The sequence below is a fragment of the Emys orbicularis genome, chromosome 10, assembly GCF_028017835.1.
Source record: "Emys orbicularis isolate rEmyOrb1 chromosome 10, rEmyOrb1.hap1, whole genome shotgun sequence".
Classification (NCBI taxonomy): Eukaryota; Metazoa; Chordata; order Testudines; family Emydidae; genus Emys; species Emys orbicularis.
In genome coordinates, this window is record NC_088692.1 from 42258791 (window position 1) to 42276311 (window position 17521).

Sequence of the window (17521 nt, forward strand, 5' to 3'; positions counted from 1 at the left end):
AGCAATCAGATTCCTTTACCAGCATGGATCCTCCCTCCCCCCAAGTTTCTGCACTGCCTTGTTATTGTAGGGCTGCTCAAAAGCACTGGGCAGAGCACAGTGGTTTGTTACTGTACGGTTGCTTATGAGTGCAGGGCTGCACTCCCTGATTTGTTATTCTAATCACTCAATAGTGCTGGACTGTGCATGCTGGTTGACAATCAAAGGGGGCTCACTAATCCTGGGTTGCACATACTGGTTTGTTCAAGCGCTGGGCTGCATGACCTGCTCAATCAATGGGAGTTCTGTCTGAGGAAGCACTGAGAAAGAATGGCAAGATTTGGTCTTTATGTCAAGAATCTTCAACATATTTGAATAATAACTGAATATAAAACTTTCTTGATTGTGGCTTAAGCAACTGTCAAGTGTACCTGTTAAAGAACTACAAGTGTGCTTGAGGACAGCATTAATGGATGTACAAGTCTTACAAGGATAATTTAACTAAGTTCTTCTGTTCCTTTCCAATCAAGATGCTAGTCTTTCTTTCTTTGTTTCTTTCTTTGTTTCTTTCTTTGTTTCTTTCTTTCTTTGTTTCTTTCTTTCTTTCTTAATTCAGTGCTGGTAAAAGGAGGCAGATTGGCAGCCTCACTACACATGGTAGCTCAAAGAAAGGGGAAACATTTCATGAAAATTTCATCAACATTTCCCCACACTTTTTTGAAAATTGAAATTTTGAAAATTCCTCAAAAAACAAACAAAAACAATCAAACAGGCCTCCACTGCCAACCAAACCCAATCTGACCAGCCCCCTAGTTAGTTGAAAAATTGTTCATCAACATTATCCAGATTTTTTTTGTTTTGAAATTTCACGTCAACATCCAAAAAATGTTGATTAAAAAAACTTGTTTGTTGCCTTTTTTTCTATGGCTTCACTACAACAAGAGGTGGGGGTTTACATCGAGATAGTGATGGAAGTGCTGTTTGGGGCACAGAACAGAGGGCTGGGAGTCAGAACTCCTGGGTTATGTTTCTGGCTCTTGCCACTGACTTGCTGTATGATAAGTTCCTTTCTTATAGTTTATCCTTCCATAAAATGGGTATGGTGGTTACCTGCACAATGTTAGGAAAGGAGCTATACAAGTGTAGAGTGTTATTGCAAGATACCTCCAACAAGTGATGTGTTTGACATGAAACCTGGCAGAGGCCGGAGGGAGGAGACAGCAGGATATGGAACCATTTGCTTTAGATCACCAGTTCAAACCCATTTGTTAGAGGGCAAGTGACTCCATCATCAAACCACCCCTGCAATATGTGCAGATTATCGCCTTTGTCTCAGAGGAAGGCCAAGAACTGATTAGGCCACGCATGTTGAACTGTACTCTCCCACCTTGAGCCCCAGGTCAGGCCTGAGGCACACAAGGCTGAAGGCAAAGTGAGCTGAGCTTTGCATTTCTGCTACTGGGGCTGTGGCCAAGGAGAGCCTTCTGTCCCCAGAGGGATCCAAGTGAACTTGAGTAAAACTGAGATCTTGTTGGCAATGCTCAAAAACAAAACTATGTAAAACTTTAGAGCCTACAAGTCCACTCAGTCCTACTTCTTGTTCAGCCATTTACTAAGAGAAACAAGTTTGGTTACATTTTTAGGAGATAATGCTGCCCTCTTCTTATTTACAATGTCACCAAAAAGTGGCACTTTTGTAGCTGGCATTGAAAGGTATTTACGTGCCAGATATGCTAAATAGTCATATGCCCCTTCATGCTTCATCCACCATTCCAGAGGACATGCTTCCATGCTGATGACGCTCATTAAAAAAATAATGCATTAATTACATTTGTGACTGAACTCCTTGGGAGAGAACAGTATGTCCCCTGCTCTGTTTTACCTGCATTCTGCCATATATTTCATGTTATAGCAGTCTTGGATGATGACACAGCACATGTTGTTCATTTTAAGAACACTTTCACTGCACATTTGACAAAACGCAAAGAAGGTTTTGACAGGGTCTACAGATGGCTACAAGAGAGTGGTCGAAGGTAGATACATTAGTTCCAGATTAAGCAGGTCCCTTTTCCCTGGGTAAGATAACAGGGACTATTCCAGAACACTCAGGAACTTTCTAGAACTAATTAAGGCAGGCAGGCTAATTAGGACACCTGTAGCCAATTGGGAAGCTGCTAGAATTAATTAAGGCTAATCAGGACACCTGGTTTAAAAAGGCTCTCACTCCAGTTAGTGAGGTGTGCGTAAGGAGCTGGGAGTGAGAGGATGTGCTGGAGGACTGCGGAGTACAAGCTGTTCCAGAAGGCACGCTAGACAGCTACAGTGCACAGGGCCCTGGGCTGGAACCCGGGGTAGAGGGCGAGCCCGGGTTCCCCGCAAACCTTCCAACTCCTGATCCAACACAGGAGATTCCACCAGAGGGGAAAGTCTCTGGGCTTTTCCCCGACCCACATGGTGGATCAGCAGAAACTGCGGGGATTGTTCTTACTCTTTTTCCCCATACTGGCCAGTGATGAGGTTATCTGAGTGAACAGCAGATTTGAGCCACGAAAGTGGCCAAACTGAGGGCTACTGTGAATCTCTGAGGCAAGCAAAATCCGCCAATAAGCGCAGGACTCACCAAGGTAGAGGAGGAACTTTATCACAGTACCAATGTGAGATTTCTAAAGATAGCTACAGCACTCGACTCAAGGTTTAAGAATCTGAAGTGCCTTCCAAAATCTGAGAGGGAAGAGGTGTGAAGCATGTTTTCAGAAGTCTTAAAAAAGCAACACTCCAAGGCGGAAACTACAGAACCTGAACCACCAAAAAGGAAAATCAACCTTCTGCTGGTGGCATCTGACTCAGGTAATGAAAATAAACATGCATCAGTTAGGGTGACCAGATGTACCAATTTTATAGGGACAGTCCCGATATTTGGGGCTTTTTCTTAGATAGGCATGTATTACTCCCCACCCCGTCCCGATTTTTCACACTTTCTATATGGTCACCCTAGTGTCAGTCCGCACTGCTTTGGATTGTTATCGAGCAGAACCCATCATCAGCATGGACACATGTCCTCTGGAATGCTGGTTGAAGGTTCATATAAAGAGACATATGAATCTTTAGCGCATCTGGCACATAAATATCTTGCAATGCCAGCTACAACAGTGCCATGAGAATGCCTGTTCTCACTTTCAGGTGACATTGTAAACAAGAAGCGGGCAGCATTATCTCCTGCAAATGTAAACAAACTTGTTTGTCTGAGCGATTGACTGAACAAGAAGTAGGACTGAGTGGACTTGCAGGCTCTAAAATTTTACATTGCTTTATTTTTGAATGCAAGTTTTTTTGTACATAATCCTACATTTGTAAGTTCAACTTTCATGATAAAGAGATTGCACTACAGTACTTGTATTGGGTGAATTGAAAAATACTATTGCTTTTGTTTTTTTTACAGTGCAAGTACTTGTAATCAAAAATGAATATAAAGTGAGCCCTGTACACTTTGTATTTTGTGTTGTAATTGAAATCAATATATTTGAAAATGTAGAAAACATCCAAAAATATTTAAATAAATGGTATTCTATTATTGTTTAACAGTGTGATTAATCGTGATTAATTTTTCACTTGACAGCCCTAATATATATAAAAGGCTCCAGAGGCAATGATGGAATTACAGGCCGGTAAACCTAACTTCAGAACCAGGGAAATTGGTCGAAACTATAGTAAAGGACACAATTATCAGACACCTAGATTAACACAATTAGTTGGGGAAGAGTCAACACAGCTTGTGTAAAAGGAAATCATACCTCACCATGTATTAGAATTCTTTGAGAGTGTCAACAATCATGTGGACAAGAGGGATCCAGTGGATATAGTGTACTTGGACTTTGAGAAAGTACAACAAAGGCTCTTAAGCAAAGTAAGCAGCCAAGGGATAAGAGGAAAGGTCTCTCATGGATCAGTAACTTGTTAAAAGATAGGAAACAAAGGGTAGGAATATAAAGTCCGTTTTTACCATGGAGACAGGTAAATAGTGGATACACCCAAGCAGGGGTGCCGGAACAGTGGGGGACCAATAGGCCAGGCCCATCCACTTTTTGCCACAAGCCTGACCCCTGCCCATCCTCTTCCTCCCAAGATCCCGCCCCCCAGCCAGGCCAGAAGCTGGAGCCTGGCTCAGGTCAGAGCATGCCATCTGAGTCCCCCGCCCAGGGCAGATGGAGGGTCCGTGGCTCCCCACAGCTGCCCGGGTGGCTCTTACCATGGCCTGGCTGCAGCTCTTCGGCCCCCAAGGCCCCACCCCCAGGCTGTAAGCCAGAGCTGGGTTGGAGTAAGAGTTGTGCAAGCAGCTGTAGGAAGCCGTGGACCCTCCACCAGCCCTGGGCAGGATACCCCGGGGTCTGGGACATGGGCCAGGGGCTGCTGTCAGGTCCCCCACCCCAGGCAGGTGAAGGGGCCTGGGCTCCCCGTCCCGGCTCCCGGTTGGGCAGGGGGCGGGGTCTCAGGGGAAAAAGGAGGAGCAGGGTGGGGCCACGGAGGGGGAGGGGCCTTGTGGACCCCACTTTTAGAAAGAATCCATCGCCCCTGCTCTCAAGGATCTGTACTGCAACCAGTGCTGTTCAACATATTCATAAATGATCTGGAAAACGGGGTAAACAGCGAGGCGGCAAAATTTGCAGATGATACAAAAATTATTGAAAATAGTTAAGTTCAAAGCTGGTTGTGAAGAGTTACAAAGGTATCTCACCAAACCACAGAACTGTGCAACAAAATGGCAGATGAAATTCAATATTGATAAGTGTAAAGTCATGCACAGTGGAAAAAATAATTCCAACTATACATACAAAATGATGGAGTCTAAATTAGCTGTTACCAGTCAAGAAAGATCGTGGAGTCATTATAGACAGTTCTCTGAAAATATTTGCTCAATGTGCATCTGCAGTCAAAAAAGCTAAGAGAATGTTAGGAACCACTAGGAAAGGTATAGATTATAGGACAGAAAATATCATGCCACTATATTAATCCATGCTGTGCCCACACACAGAATAATGTGTGCAGTTCTAGTTGCACCATCTTAAAAAAGATAGAATTGGAAAAGGTACAGAGAAGGGCAACAAAAATGGTTGGGGTATGGAACAGCTTCTGTACAAGGAGAGAACAGGACTACTCCATTTAGAAAAGAGATGACTAAGATTGGATATGACAAAGGACTATAAAATCGTGAATGCAGTGGAGAATGCACAGTCAATCTGTGGAAGTCGTTCTCAGAGGATGTTGTGAGGGCAAAAGGTGTAATCCGATTCCAAAAAGAACTAGATAATTTCATAGTCAGAACCTTGCACAAAAGTGTTAGCTCCCTCTGGACAGTGAGGGTCCCCACAAGACCCACGCACAGCAAGTGCAACTATCACACTGCAGACACCAATCATGCAGGAGGCCTGCTGTGAAACCTGACCACCAGCTGGCAGACACAGCATGTGGGGAATCAATCTTATCTCTTGTGCCCATAGCACACATGCACCAGTGTATTGGTGGGCAGAGTGAGAGTATGTCATGTGTGGCTGGGGAGCAGCGTGCAAGGAGGCAGCCAGCCATGGGAGGGGTCTCACAGGGCAGCTTGCTGAGCCACATGGACTGTGCTCACTGTGGACCAATAACAGCAGTCCCTTCAGACAGGCACAATTGCCAGAGGCTTCAACTGAGTTGTGCCTGAATGAGGGCTGCAGGATTGAGCTGCCCTACTGATAACTACACATGTCTAGAGCTAGAGACCAGGAAGACCAGGGTTCAGTTCCCAGTTCTGCCAGTGACCCATGTGGGATGTTGGGCAAGTCCCTTCACCTCCTTGTGCCTCAGTTTCCCCACCTGTAAAAGGGGGATAGTGGCAGGGTCGGCCTTAGGGGTGGACCACCCAGGCAACTGCCCAGGAGTGTGATGCACAGATATTGCTCAAACCCCTCCCCCACAATGTTCCTCCATGCTTCCCCTAGGGGGCTGTGAGTGGGGAAGCAAGGAGCAACACCAAGCACTTACGCAGCCTAGGTGGGAAAAGTGAACCTGGATGTAGGGGGCCCTGATGTCGGTCCTCACTCCCCCCCACAGCTCCCTAGGGGTGTGCGGAGGAGCAGTGTTGGGGGGTGGGGAGAGCAAGCAGCAATGCCAACTGCTTCATGCATCTAGGTCAGTTTCCCCACATGGGTGCAGGAGAAGGGTGCAGGGCTTAAGGGGCAAAGGGGGCACAATGCAGGGGTTGGGACACAAGAAAGAGGCAGGGGTTGGGGATGCAGGTGGGGAGCCATGGGGGTCAGGGCAATGGGAGGCACTGCACCCACAGAGGTCAGGAGCGCCAAAATGCTAGTTCACACAGGGTGCCATTTTCCCTGAAGCCGGCCCTGTTAGCAGTACTGAGCTCCTTTGTAAATTGATTTGAGATTACTGATGAAAAGAGCTAGGTATTATTATTACTGACTGTTTCCAAAGAGGGAGGGGTTTCAAGGGTTTGGAGCGAGGGACCCCAGGATTCTATTTCCAGCACTGCTGCCATTTTACTGGGTGACCTTGGGCATGTTACTTACTCTGTCAGTGCCTCAGTTTCCCCACCTATAAAATGGGAATAGTAACATGGACCTACCTCACACATGGTTCATTCGTCAATTTTGCAAACTGCTTTGAGACACACACACACACACACACACACACACACACACACACACACACACACACACACACACACACACACACACACACACACACAGGAACCTCTGGACTGGAACATGGCCACTCTTCTCTACTAGCAACACTACCCAACAGTTTATAGGAGGAGACTAACTTCTCTAACTGAAGCTGCTCAGGGACTTGCAGCTCAGCCAGAATGTAATTACTCAGCCTGGAAGCTGGCCAGGACACTGGGGCTAACACCTTCTGTGAAAAGTGTCACAGGAACTTTAATGCCCACAAGCGGTCAGGCCCTGGAGTTTATGGCTCAGCGGAAGGACACAGGAGCCCCACCTGTGAGTGCTGAGAGAGCAGAGGAGGGAGGGGGTCTGTTATTCCACTGGTACCCTGAACTCATATGTGCTAGTAAATGTGAAGAAAAATCCCAGCCCTCCAAACCAAGCCGCCTACAGAGTGAACACAAATCCCTGTGGGAAACCAAGACAGCTATGCTGGGTTGAGCGGTTGCTAGGTGACCTGAGTACATATATGGAAAGAAACATGAAAATAAATCTAATCAGAGACATGTGGAGGCAAGGGGAGGCAAGATGTTCTGATGCAGAAACTGCTCAGAGCAGAATGGCCAGGCCTCTTGGAAACAGCCCTCTCCTTGACGGGAGCTGAGGAGGCCAGGCAATGGGATGACCCCTTCAGTACCCCGCCAGGCAAAAGATCACATCTTCTTTAGATGTTTTATAAGGGGTGGTTGCTCCTTGCCCTATTCTGTTCCCTAACTCGGATGGAGAGATTGGCCAGAGACACAAAGTTCAGACCCAAACATTTCAAGCTAGCTTTACTCCAGTTACCATGGTACTGCAGCAGCGAAGCGGCATCAGTGCGCACTTCATGAGGGTTTGAGATGGGCTGGTAACACCCAAGTGCTGCCACAGCTTCGCTACTCCAGTGCCTGACCTAGCTAGCTCAAAACTAGCTCTGGTACATCCACATGAGCTGCAATCACACCCCAGAATCGCACTGCTGATGTACCCTTAGAAGTTGAAATTTAATGGCCCTGGAGCGCTCTGGTCCCAGGTCCCATTTGGGAGCAGCTGCCAGGCACCCTGCAAGAACCACAGGTTTTGTCTACCTGGTTTTGGGGGCAGGAGAAGGGAACTGAGGGAAGATTGGGATGGTGTTTGGTTCATGGAACAATCCTGTCACCAGTACAGTCCCCTTGGTTCTCCTGGCCAACCAGTCCACTGACAGAGAGAGCTTTCCTGGGATGACTGGTCACTTATGAAAAATACCCTTGAGAGAGGGGGCAGTGTTGCCAATTCTCACAATTTAATCCCAAGTTTCATGATAGATTCATAGATTCATAGATTCTAGGACTGGAAGGGACCTCGAGAGGTCATCGAGTCCAGTCCCCTGCCCGCATGGCAGGACCAAATACTGTCTAGACCATCCCTGATAGACATTTATCTAACCTACTCTTAAATAGCTCCAGAGATGGAGATTCCACAACCTCCCTAGGCAATTTATTCCAGTGTTTAACCACCCTGACAGTCAGGAACTTTTTCCTAATGTCCAGCCTAGACCTCCCTTGCTGCAGTTTAAGCCCATTGCTTCTTGTTCCATCCTTAGAGGCTAAGGTGAACAAATTTTCTCCCTCCTCCTTATGACACCCTTTTAGATACCTGAAAACTGCTATCATGTCCCCTCTCAGTCTTCTCTTTTCCAAACTAAACAAACCCAATTCTTTCAGCCTTCCTTCATAGGTCATGTTCTCAAGACCTTTAATCATTCTTGTTGCTCTTCTCTGGACTTTTTCCAATTTCTCCACATCTTTCTTGAAATGCGGTGCCCAGAACTGGACACAATACTCCAGCTGAGGCCTAACCAGAGCAGAGTAGAGCGGAAGAATGACTTCTCGTGTCTTGCTCACAACACACCTGTTAATACATCCCAGAATCATGTTTGCTTTTTTTGCAACAGCATCACACTGTTGACTCATATTTAGCTTGTGGTCCACTATAACCCCTAGATCCCTTTCTGCCGTACTCCTTCCTAGACAGTCTCTTCCCATTCTGTATGTGTGAAACTGATTTTTTCTTCCTAAGTGGAGCACTTTGCATTTGTCTTTGTTAAACTTCATCCTGTTTAACTCAGACCATTTCTCCAATTTGTCCAGATCATTTTGAATTATGACCCTGTCCTCCAAAGCAGTTGCAATCCCTCCCAGTTTGGTATCATCCGCAAACTTAATAAGCGTACTTTCTATGCCAATATCTAAGTCGTTAATGAAGATATTGAACAGAGCCGGTCCCAAAAACAGACCCCTGCGGAACCCCACTCGTTATGCCTTTCCAGCAGGATTGGGAACCATTAATAACAACTCTCTGAGTACGGTTATCCAGCCAGTTATGCACCCACCTTATAGTAGCCCCATCTAAATTGTATTTGCCTAGTTTATCGATAAGAATATCATGCGAGACCGTATCAAATGCCTTACTAAAGTCTAGGTATACCACATCCACAGCTTCTCCCTTATCCACAAGACTCGTTATCCGATCGAAGAAAGCTATCAGATTGGTTTGACATGATTTGTTCTTTACAAATCCATGCTGGCTGTTCCCTATCACCTTACCACCTAATTGGTGTTTGTTTTAAATCTCCAGCTTCTGGAATCATGTGATGATGATGATGCTTTAATTTTTTTAAAGTAAGTTTCTAGTCCTTGTGGTTGGAGAGAGAAGCCTGAGGACAACCAGAAAACAAAGCAAAAGAACCTCAGATTTATCAAGAATTTTTTTAATCTCACAAGTTTTAGGGCCTGACTCGCAATTTTTGAACTTTCTGGATTGACCAATGAGGATTCTCGTTATTGTTTCAATTCCCCAAGTCACACATTCCCTGTGGATCTTTGTCTGGATTGCTTAAGGACAGACAAGCAAAACATGTAAGTGGGTTTCCAATGAAAAGGTGTTAAACTAGATCAAGAGGAGAGAAGGACAGAAGGAGACAAGAGACAGAGACAAATGGCAGCAGATGGAGCGAAAGAGAGAGAAAGAGAAATAGAAGACTTAAATATAACAAAAGATGCAATGGAGAAAGTGTAGCAAGTGCTGGAAATAAATATTAAGGTAAAAGGAAGGAGAAAGAGAATGGATGGGGAAGAGGAAAGAATTGACACCAGAGAGCATGTTAACAGCAGAGAAAGAGAGAAAAATAAATGGTAGTGTAAATGGAGGAAAGAGCATGGGGGTTGCGTTTATTTTAAAAAGTTCACATGTGTTTAGTATTGCAAGTTGACAAGAATATATACACACTCAGCTGCCCTTTGCCTCTGCAGCCCCTTGAGCCAGGCCAGAAGGAAATGAGGTCAAGCTCATAAAATTAGCCCTTTGTTCAGTGCTGCTTGCATGAAACATGGACTTGGAGGGATCTGATCACAAGCACATGCTCAATGCCAGCCATGCCCGTGAATGCCCTGGAATTTTCCAGGCACAGAATCTCAGCAGAGGCTGGGTTTCTTTCTGAGCTGAAGACACCCGCTCAAGGTGGAGTTCCACCCAGACAGTCCCACTCCTGCCACCCAGTGAGTTCATGGCATTTTGGGAGGGAGGGAGGGAAAGGTACAGTGGAAATACTTGCTAGGTCTCCATCACTGATATCCAAGTTCGAGTGGTTGGACACCGCAGAGGTGCCTAGAAGATTTCTCAAACATCCATCCAATTGTTTGCTGGTTGCATTGGGGTCCTTGAGTTAAATGTGCTTTGCATCAGGTCCACAGCATTGCAGTATCATCACCTGACATTTGGGCCACATGGCTCCTACTGTTGCATCATGCTGCTGGGCCCCATAGCTCTGCCCACAGGCAGAAGGAGATCAGGCTGAAGTTTAGATTCTATAACTTCAGTGAACTTTGTAGCCAACAGCAGAAGCCAGGCCTGAGCTTCTCAAGTTCAACTCCTCCTGGAGCCTCTCATCTCTGTCCCAATCCTGCCTTCTCCCTCTGCCCAGAACTGACCACCCAGCTGGACTTTTAGAAGTTTACAGTAGGCCCCTGTGGAGATTTTTGGACAACATGATCAGTTCGGGCCTCCTGTGACCCTTTTCCTCAGCAGTAGATCACAGGTATGTTTACTCGTCATTGACTTTTGCCTTGAGTGTCATGTCCTGATCACTAGAGCTGGACACAATTTATCAGCTGAAACTTCTTTTTTTGGCTGAAAAACACGTTTGTGTTGACCAAAACATTTTCCAAATTCCAGTTGAATTTGCCAAGCTGCTTGTTGTTGTTGTTGTGTGTGTGTGTGTGTGTGTGGGTGGGGGGGGGGGGGGGGGGGGAGAGAACAGAAAAAAATGCTGAAAAATCCTAAATGTTTTGTTTTGATATTTTTGAAATGAAACATTTTGATTTTTCCACTTGAAATTCTGTTTTGTTTAGGATTTCACTGCATTTTTATTAATAGGTTAAAAAACCCCAAACCAAAACAAAATGTTTCAGCTCAAATTCAGTCTTTTGTCTGATCTAAATTAAGTTTTTATTTTTTTATTTTTTTGTTTCACCGAAAATAATTATTTTGGGTTGACCCACAATGATTTCCCCCCCGATTTTTTGGTTTGGCCACTGAACCGAAAATTCAGTTATTCACACAACTCTACCCTGAAGGGTCAGAGTGAATCTCAGTGACTCAGAGAGATTCACTTGTTTTATAGCTGAACCATATGCTGGCCTGGGCTCACTTGAAAACCAGATTGCATTGACTCCAAAGGTTTTTTAAACTCTCAGTGAATCTGAATGCAGTCATTGCTGTGGGAATGAAACCACAGATTTGCCCCAGTTTCACCTGGTTTCAGAATTCCTTGTGAACATTTTGGACATCTCTGGCAATTTGTCTGATCTAAATTACGTTTTTATTTTTTAATTTTTTTGTTTCACCGAAAATAATTATTTTGGGTTGACCCACAATGATTTCCCCCCCGATTTTTTGGTTTGGCCACTGAACCGAAAATTCAGTTATTCACACAACTCTACCCTGAAGGGTCAGAGTGAATCTCAGTGACTCAGAGAGATTCACTTGTTTTATAGCTGAACCATATGCTGGCCTGGGCTCACTTGAAAACCAGATTGCATTGACTCCAAAGGTTTTTTAAACTCTCAGTGAATCTGAATGCAGTCATTGCTGTGGGAATGAAACCACAGATTTGCCCCAGTTTCACCTGGTTTCAGAATTCCTTGTGAACATTTTGGACATCTCTTGCAATCATGAGTAGGAACCTTTCCTGAAACTCTGAAGTTTCACCCCTTCTCTTTGAGAGACCCTTGTGTTGACTAATATATGCTGGCTAGCATATAAATATATATCATATTAATAACATCTATTATCCACACCATATATATTAGTATCCATTAAGCACTAGTAACATTAAGCACAGTGATATAACCTAAACTGGACTATACTATAAGCTTGTTCACTTATAAGTATACTAAGTATCCCATAACTCCTTGTATTTGCTGAAGTAAACGTATGGCATAAGCAGATAGAAAACTTGTCAAAATCAAGAGACATTCGTTCTATATCTTAGTACATGCTAGGAAGTTCCTTCATGGACCAGTACCTGGAATGCTAGTATCCACAACAAAGATAAGGACGGAGCAGAAGAACAAATTAGGGAACTGGGACAAACTAATGGGTTGGATTTTAGTGATGTGTAAAGAGATGGTCTGAAGTAAATAGGATGAAATTCAATAAGGACAAATGCAAAATACTCCATTTAGGAAGGAACAATCATTTGCACACATACAAAATGGGAAATGACTGCCTAGGAAGGAGTACTGCGGAAAGGGATCTAGGGTCATAAGCTAAATATGAGTCAGCAGTGTAACACTGTTGCAAAAAAAGCTAACATCATTCTGGGATGTATTAGTAGGAGTGTTGTAAGCAAGACACGAGAAGTAAATCTTCTGCTTTACTCCATGCTGATTATGCCTCAACTGGAGTATTGTGTCCAGTTCTGGGCACCACATTTCAGGAAAGACGTGGACAAATTGGAGAAAGTCCAGCAACAAAAATGATTAAAGGTCTAGAAAACATGACCTATGAGGGAAGATTGAAAAAAATGGATTTGTTTAGTCTGGAAAAGAGAAGACTGAGAGAGAATATGATAACAGTTTTCAAGTACATAAAAGGTTGTTCCAAGGAGGAGGGAGAAGAATTGTTTTTCTTAACCTCTGAGGATAGGACAAGAAGCAATGGGCTTAAATTGCAGCAAGGCCGATTTAGGTTGGACATTAGGAAAAACTTCCTAACAGTCAGGGTGGTTAAGCACTGGAATAAATTGCCGAGAGAGGTTGTGAAATCTCCATCATTGGAGATTTTTAAGAGCAGGTTAGACAAACACCTGTCAGGAATGGTCTAGATAATACTTAGTCCTGTCATGAGTGCAGGGGACTGGACTAGATGACCTCACGAGGTCCCTTCCAGTTCTATGATTCTATGTGTAAATTGTAAAATCATATAAATAATACCAGCTGAAACATGTAACTTGGGGAGCACACCTTCTGTGTTAGGTGACATCACTGCATGGGGCAGCTTGGAGACTGGTATTATATAGAAAGAACCTTTTTCTCATACCATATTAATAAACCTCACTGACATTGGTTATTTGGTCTTTGTATATACTTCATAATGAACCAAATCATGGTCAAGCCATTGACTACACAACTGATCAGCACTTGTCACCCTACCTTCTTTAACTTCTCAGATAAAACTATTTAGATAAGCTCCTACTTCCTTTGTGACTCTAGGCCAATCACTTTGCCTCCCTATGTCTCAATTTCCATGTCTGTAGGATGGGGCTAGAAAGATAGGATGTCCATATAGTGCACAAAACCAAGCTCACACAATCCAGTGATCTGGCTGCTTGACTAAAAGGCGATGTAACCAGCTCAGTTATTGGGTTGGAATTTTGTAAATTCCTTTCAGGCCATGAGCTGTGACTTGGGTGGATTGACTGAATGTTTAAAGAGATTAGAAACAGCAATTAACATTCTAAAGGTGATTTTACCAATTAAGAAACCTGCCTGAAACCGCCACCAAGGGAGGCCATCAGGAAGCCAGAGCAGATCACAGAGTACAGGAGTGAAAAATGAAGCCCTGGGGGCCTCCAGTGGGAGTTCGAATAGTCACCCAAATCCCTCTTGGGGAGTGCTCAGCGAGGAAAGAACAGACACCAAGAGCAGCCCCCTCCTCTCTTGCTAGAGCTTCCAAATGAATCAGCAACACCTCGTGATCAACAGCACTGATGGCAGCTGAGTTGACAGATCGATTGATCTTAGCATGGACACTGATTCCCATACAATCTTTGGCCACTCTGCTGAGAATGTCAATGAGAGGGCCAATTAATGCCAATTGTGAGACCAGTTTTCATGATGTGAGACCCATATTGATTAGGAACTGGACTGAGACCCACCAATTAATCACATATAGTCCCCCAAACCACTACTGATGGCTACAGTTCTTGGTCTCTACCATCCATGGCTGGCTCCAAACAGGTGTCCTCGGTTTCTGTAGCCCATTACTCCTAGATTGTCTGCACTGAGACATCCCAGCCACACCTTGCTGCACTGCCAGCATGGAACCTGTAGCCTTGTGCTGAGCAGCAGCAGCACACACAGGGCCATCATACTCATCCAGTCTACACCAGCATGTAGGGCTTCCCCAGGGGAACTGAGCGTGGAGCTTGGAGAGGTGTCTTGGTTCTTGCGTACCAGCCAGCCCATTCTGGATGTGATTATCTCACTAACCACTAGCAAGCTGGCTAAAGGAATCACAGGGATCAGAGGGGTCTGGTGAGCTGGGGTTTCCATGGGTTCATCCAAATTATTTGGGGGGGAGGAGGGAGTTAAATTCCACGGGTTTCCTGTCACACACGCTAGCCTTTGTTTTAAGTTCCAACTTAAAACAAAATATGCAAAGCAAACCTCAGCCAAAAGCTACAACACTGGCCTATTTTGGGGTCAAAATCATGTGAAACCACTGAGTGTCCCTGTTCTGACCTTGACGATGCTCATCACAGCAGACCCTCCTGCACAATGCAGTGCTAAACAGTGCCTGTATCCTATCCCCTGTACAACTGCAGAGCAGTCCATGGTGCAGAATACAGGCAAGAAACAGGGCATAATTACAAATCGGTTCATAGCTGGAGTGCACTGCAATTGAGATCTCACGATGCAGTGCTTCTGAGCCAAGGAGCACAGCACACATCACCCCCACAATGCAGTGCTTCTGGGCCCCAGGAGTACAGCGCAGCTCAGCCCCCACGATACAGTGATGCTGGGGCCCAGGAGCACAGTGCAGTTCATAGAATATCAGGGTTGGAAGGGACCTCAGGAGGTCATCTAGTCCAACCCCCTGCTCAAAGCAGGACCAAACCCCAGACAGATTTTTGCCCCAGATCCCTAAATGGCCCCCTCAAGGATGGAACTCACAACCCTGGGTTTAGCAGGCCAATGCTCAAACCACTGAGCTATCCTTCCCCATGATGCAGTGCTGCTGGGCCCAGGAGTACAGCGCAGCTCAGGCCCTGCGATGCAGTGCTGCTGGGCCCAGGAGTACAGCGCAGCTCAGGCCCTGCGATGCAGTGCTGCTGGGCCCAGGAGTACAGCGCAGCTCAGGCCCTGCGATGCAGTGCTGCTGGGCCCAGGAGTACAGCGCAGCTCAGGCCCTGCGATGCAGTGCTGCTGGGCCCAGGAGTACAGCGCAGCTCAGGCCCTGCGATGCAGTGCTGCTGGGCCCAGGAGTACAGCGCAGCTCAGGCCCTGCGATGCAGTGCTGCTGGGCCCAGGAGTACAGCGCAGCTCAGGCCCTGCGATGCAGTGATGCTGGGCCCAGGAGTACAGCCCAGCTCAGGCCCTGCGATGCAGTGCTGCAAGGCCCCATTCTCAGGTTCGCCACCCAGTTCACCCTGATCTATATAAGGTGTTAACAGGGTGTTGATCACCCTAGTGTATAATGGCACCTTCCCCACATATGCCCCCACCCACTACCTGAATATACAGGAATGCCTCCCTCTGTCCACCACTGGCTCTGCTCAGACCCTGGGGTCCCATCCTCATTACTCAGGCAGCCGAACTGCAGTAGATGCCTTGGGCTGCTGTGAGCAGCTGGGCTGCTTGTGATTCAGGTAGACCCTCCCGCGCACAGTGTCCCGGGGAGCGGAAGGGAGTTGATGCAGGTGTAGGGGAGTCTCTGCTCCCACAGGGCTCTGCCCTCTGGCGTGTCCCTGAAAAGGCTGTGGGTGAACAGGACATAGTGTGTGTCTAGCTCAGGTACCATGCAGCATTCCTGCCCCCCCCACACGCACACATAGCCCTCAGGGCCAAGGACTCACCCCGTCCATTCTGAGGGGGTCTGTAAACGCTGCCCACGCTGACCCGGGCTTGGTTGTCAGATATCACTTGTGGGGCTTCCGGGCTCCTCACAGGAAGGTAGGGTTCGGGTCGCGGAGACCCATAGGGATCCAAGCTCCGGAAAGGTGGCTGGGGTTCCACGTTGTGGGGCGGGACATAGGGCTCCAGTGGCACGTTACCATAAGGGGGGTATTGCCCCAATCGTGGGTCAGTTCCATACCCAGGGCTGGCCCCCAAAGGGGACCCTGGGCTGAGCTGTAAGTTGTCCATAGCGGGGACCCCTTGTCCCGTTGACTGCTGGTTCTGAGCTGCCGAATAAGGATCTTGGAAGCCTTGCTCTGCGGTGGCACCAGTGTCATGATACAAGCTGTGGGAGTACCTCCTATCCAGCCCATCAGCGGGCTGGGGCTGGGGGGGCACTGCCACATAGGGCCTCTCTGGAGCAGGATAGTAGCCTTGGGTTCGGTAGGGATTCTGGTCCTCCCCATACTCCTCATACTGTGCCCTGGACTGGAAGGGGTACAGGACACCGACACCAGCAGCAGCTGATGCAACAGCACCCCCTCCGTTTCCTGTGCTGCGGTAGTATAGGTAGCCTTCGTCATAGCCCCGAGACACCTGGGCATCATAGGGCTCATGCTGGTTCCCAAAAGGGGGATGGGGGAAGGGGAACTGTGAGTAGGAGGGCTGCCCAAAGGAGGAGTGTGAGAACGAAGAAGAGGCGGCGACGGCGGCAGCGGAGGAGCTGGTCTGTCGTTGCCGGCTGGTGGATGGCCTGATCCGTTGGGAGCTGGTGCTGTCTCCGACGGGCCCTTCACGCCAGTTCTCTGGGACTTGGCCAAAGCCGAATGGATGCCGCGTCTGGCCCCGGATGGTGTCAGAGCCCGCCCTGACTGGCAAGGTGGGCGCTTGCCTCCTGAGGTTCCCCTGTCCCCTTCTGCTTTGGCTCCTGGGGGTGTCGGCTAGCAGGACCCTGGTGCTGCCATCCGCTGGCTCCTGGCCAGCGGGCACATACTCAGACCCTGTGTTCAAGAGGCTGTACACCCTGCCATTGTTCTCCCACTGGATCATCTGCCTCCACCGGTTGCCGTCTGTGTTGCTGCTCTGTGGCTGCTGCCCGTGGACCAGCAGAAAAACCCCGCAGCCCAACACAGCCCACCAGTCCCATAAGCCACAGGCCGTCATTGTGGCCAAAGAGGAGCAGATGCTTTAATGGCTAGTATTTGCAAAACCAAACCAAAGAGGCAGCCTGGATGGCCTCTGCCAGCTGTTCCTCTCTCCAGAGCCTCTACCGCTGCTTCTTGATGTGAACAGCTCTAACTCTGTCCATTCCTGGCCTGTTCTAAACTGCACAGCTCTCCCGCAGGCTGCATGGCCAGGCCAACATATGTGGAATTGACTTGGGAGATGAAAGGAGGAAAAGAGCCGCTTTTGGTCTCAAGGCTTCAGTAAAGTTTGCAGGGCTTCTCCGTGAGTGGTTTTCAC

At 47.1% G+C, this 17521-nt stretch overlaps 1 protein-coding gene across 1 annotated transcript in view; it reads right to left on the reverse strand.

Moving 5' to 3' along the window:
* The window catches only part of LOXL1 (lysyl oxidase like 1), a 35845-nt gene extending 18624 nt beyond the window's left edge, over positions 1 to 17221 (reverse strand). Inside the window, exon 1 of the mRNA XM_065412348.1 lies at positions 16018 to 17221. Coding sequence (XP_065268420.1) covers positions 16018 to 17221 — 1204 coding nt within the window. The remainder of the gene's footprint in view (positions 1 to 16017) is intronic.
* Positions 17222 to 17521: the final 300 nt, after the last annotated feature.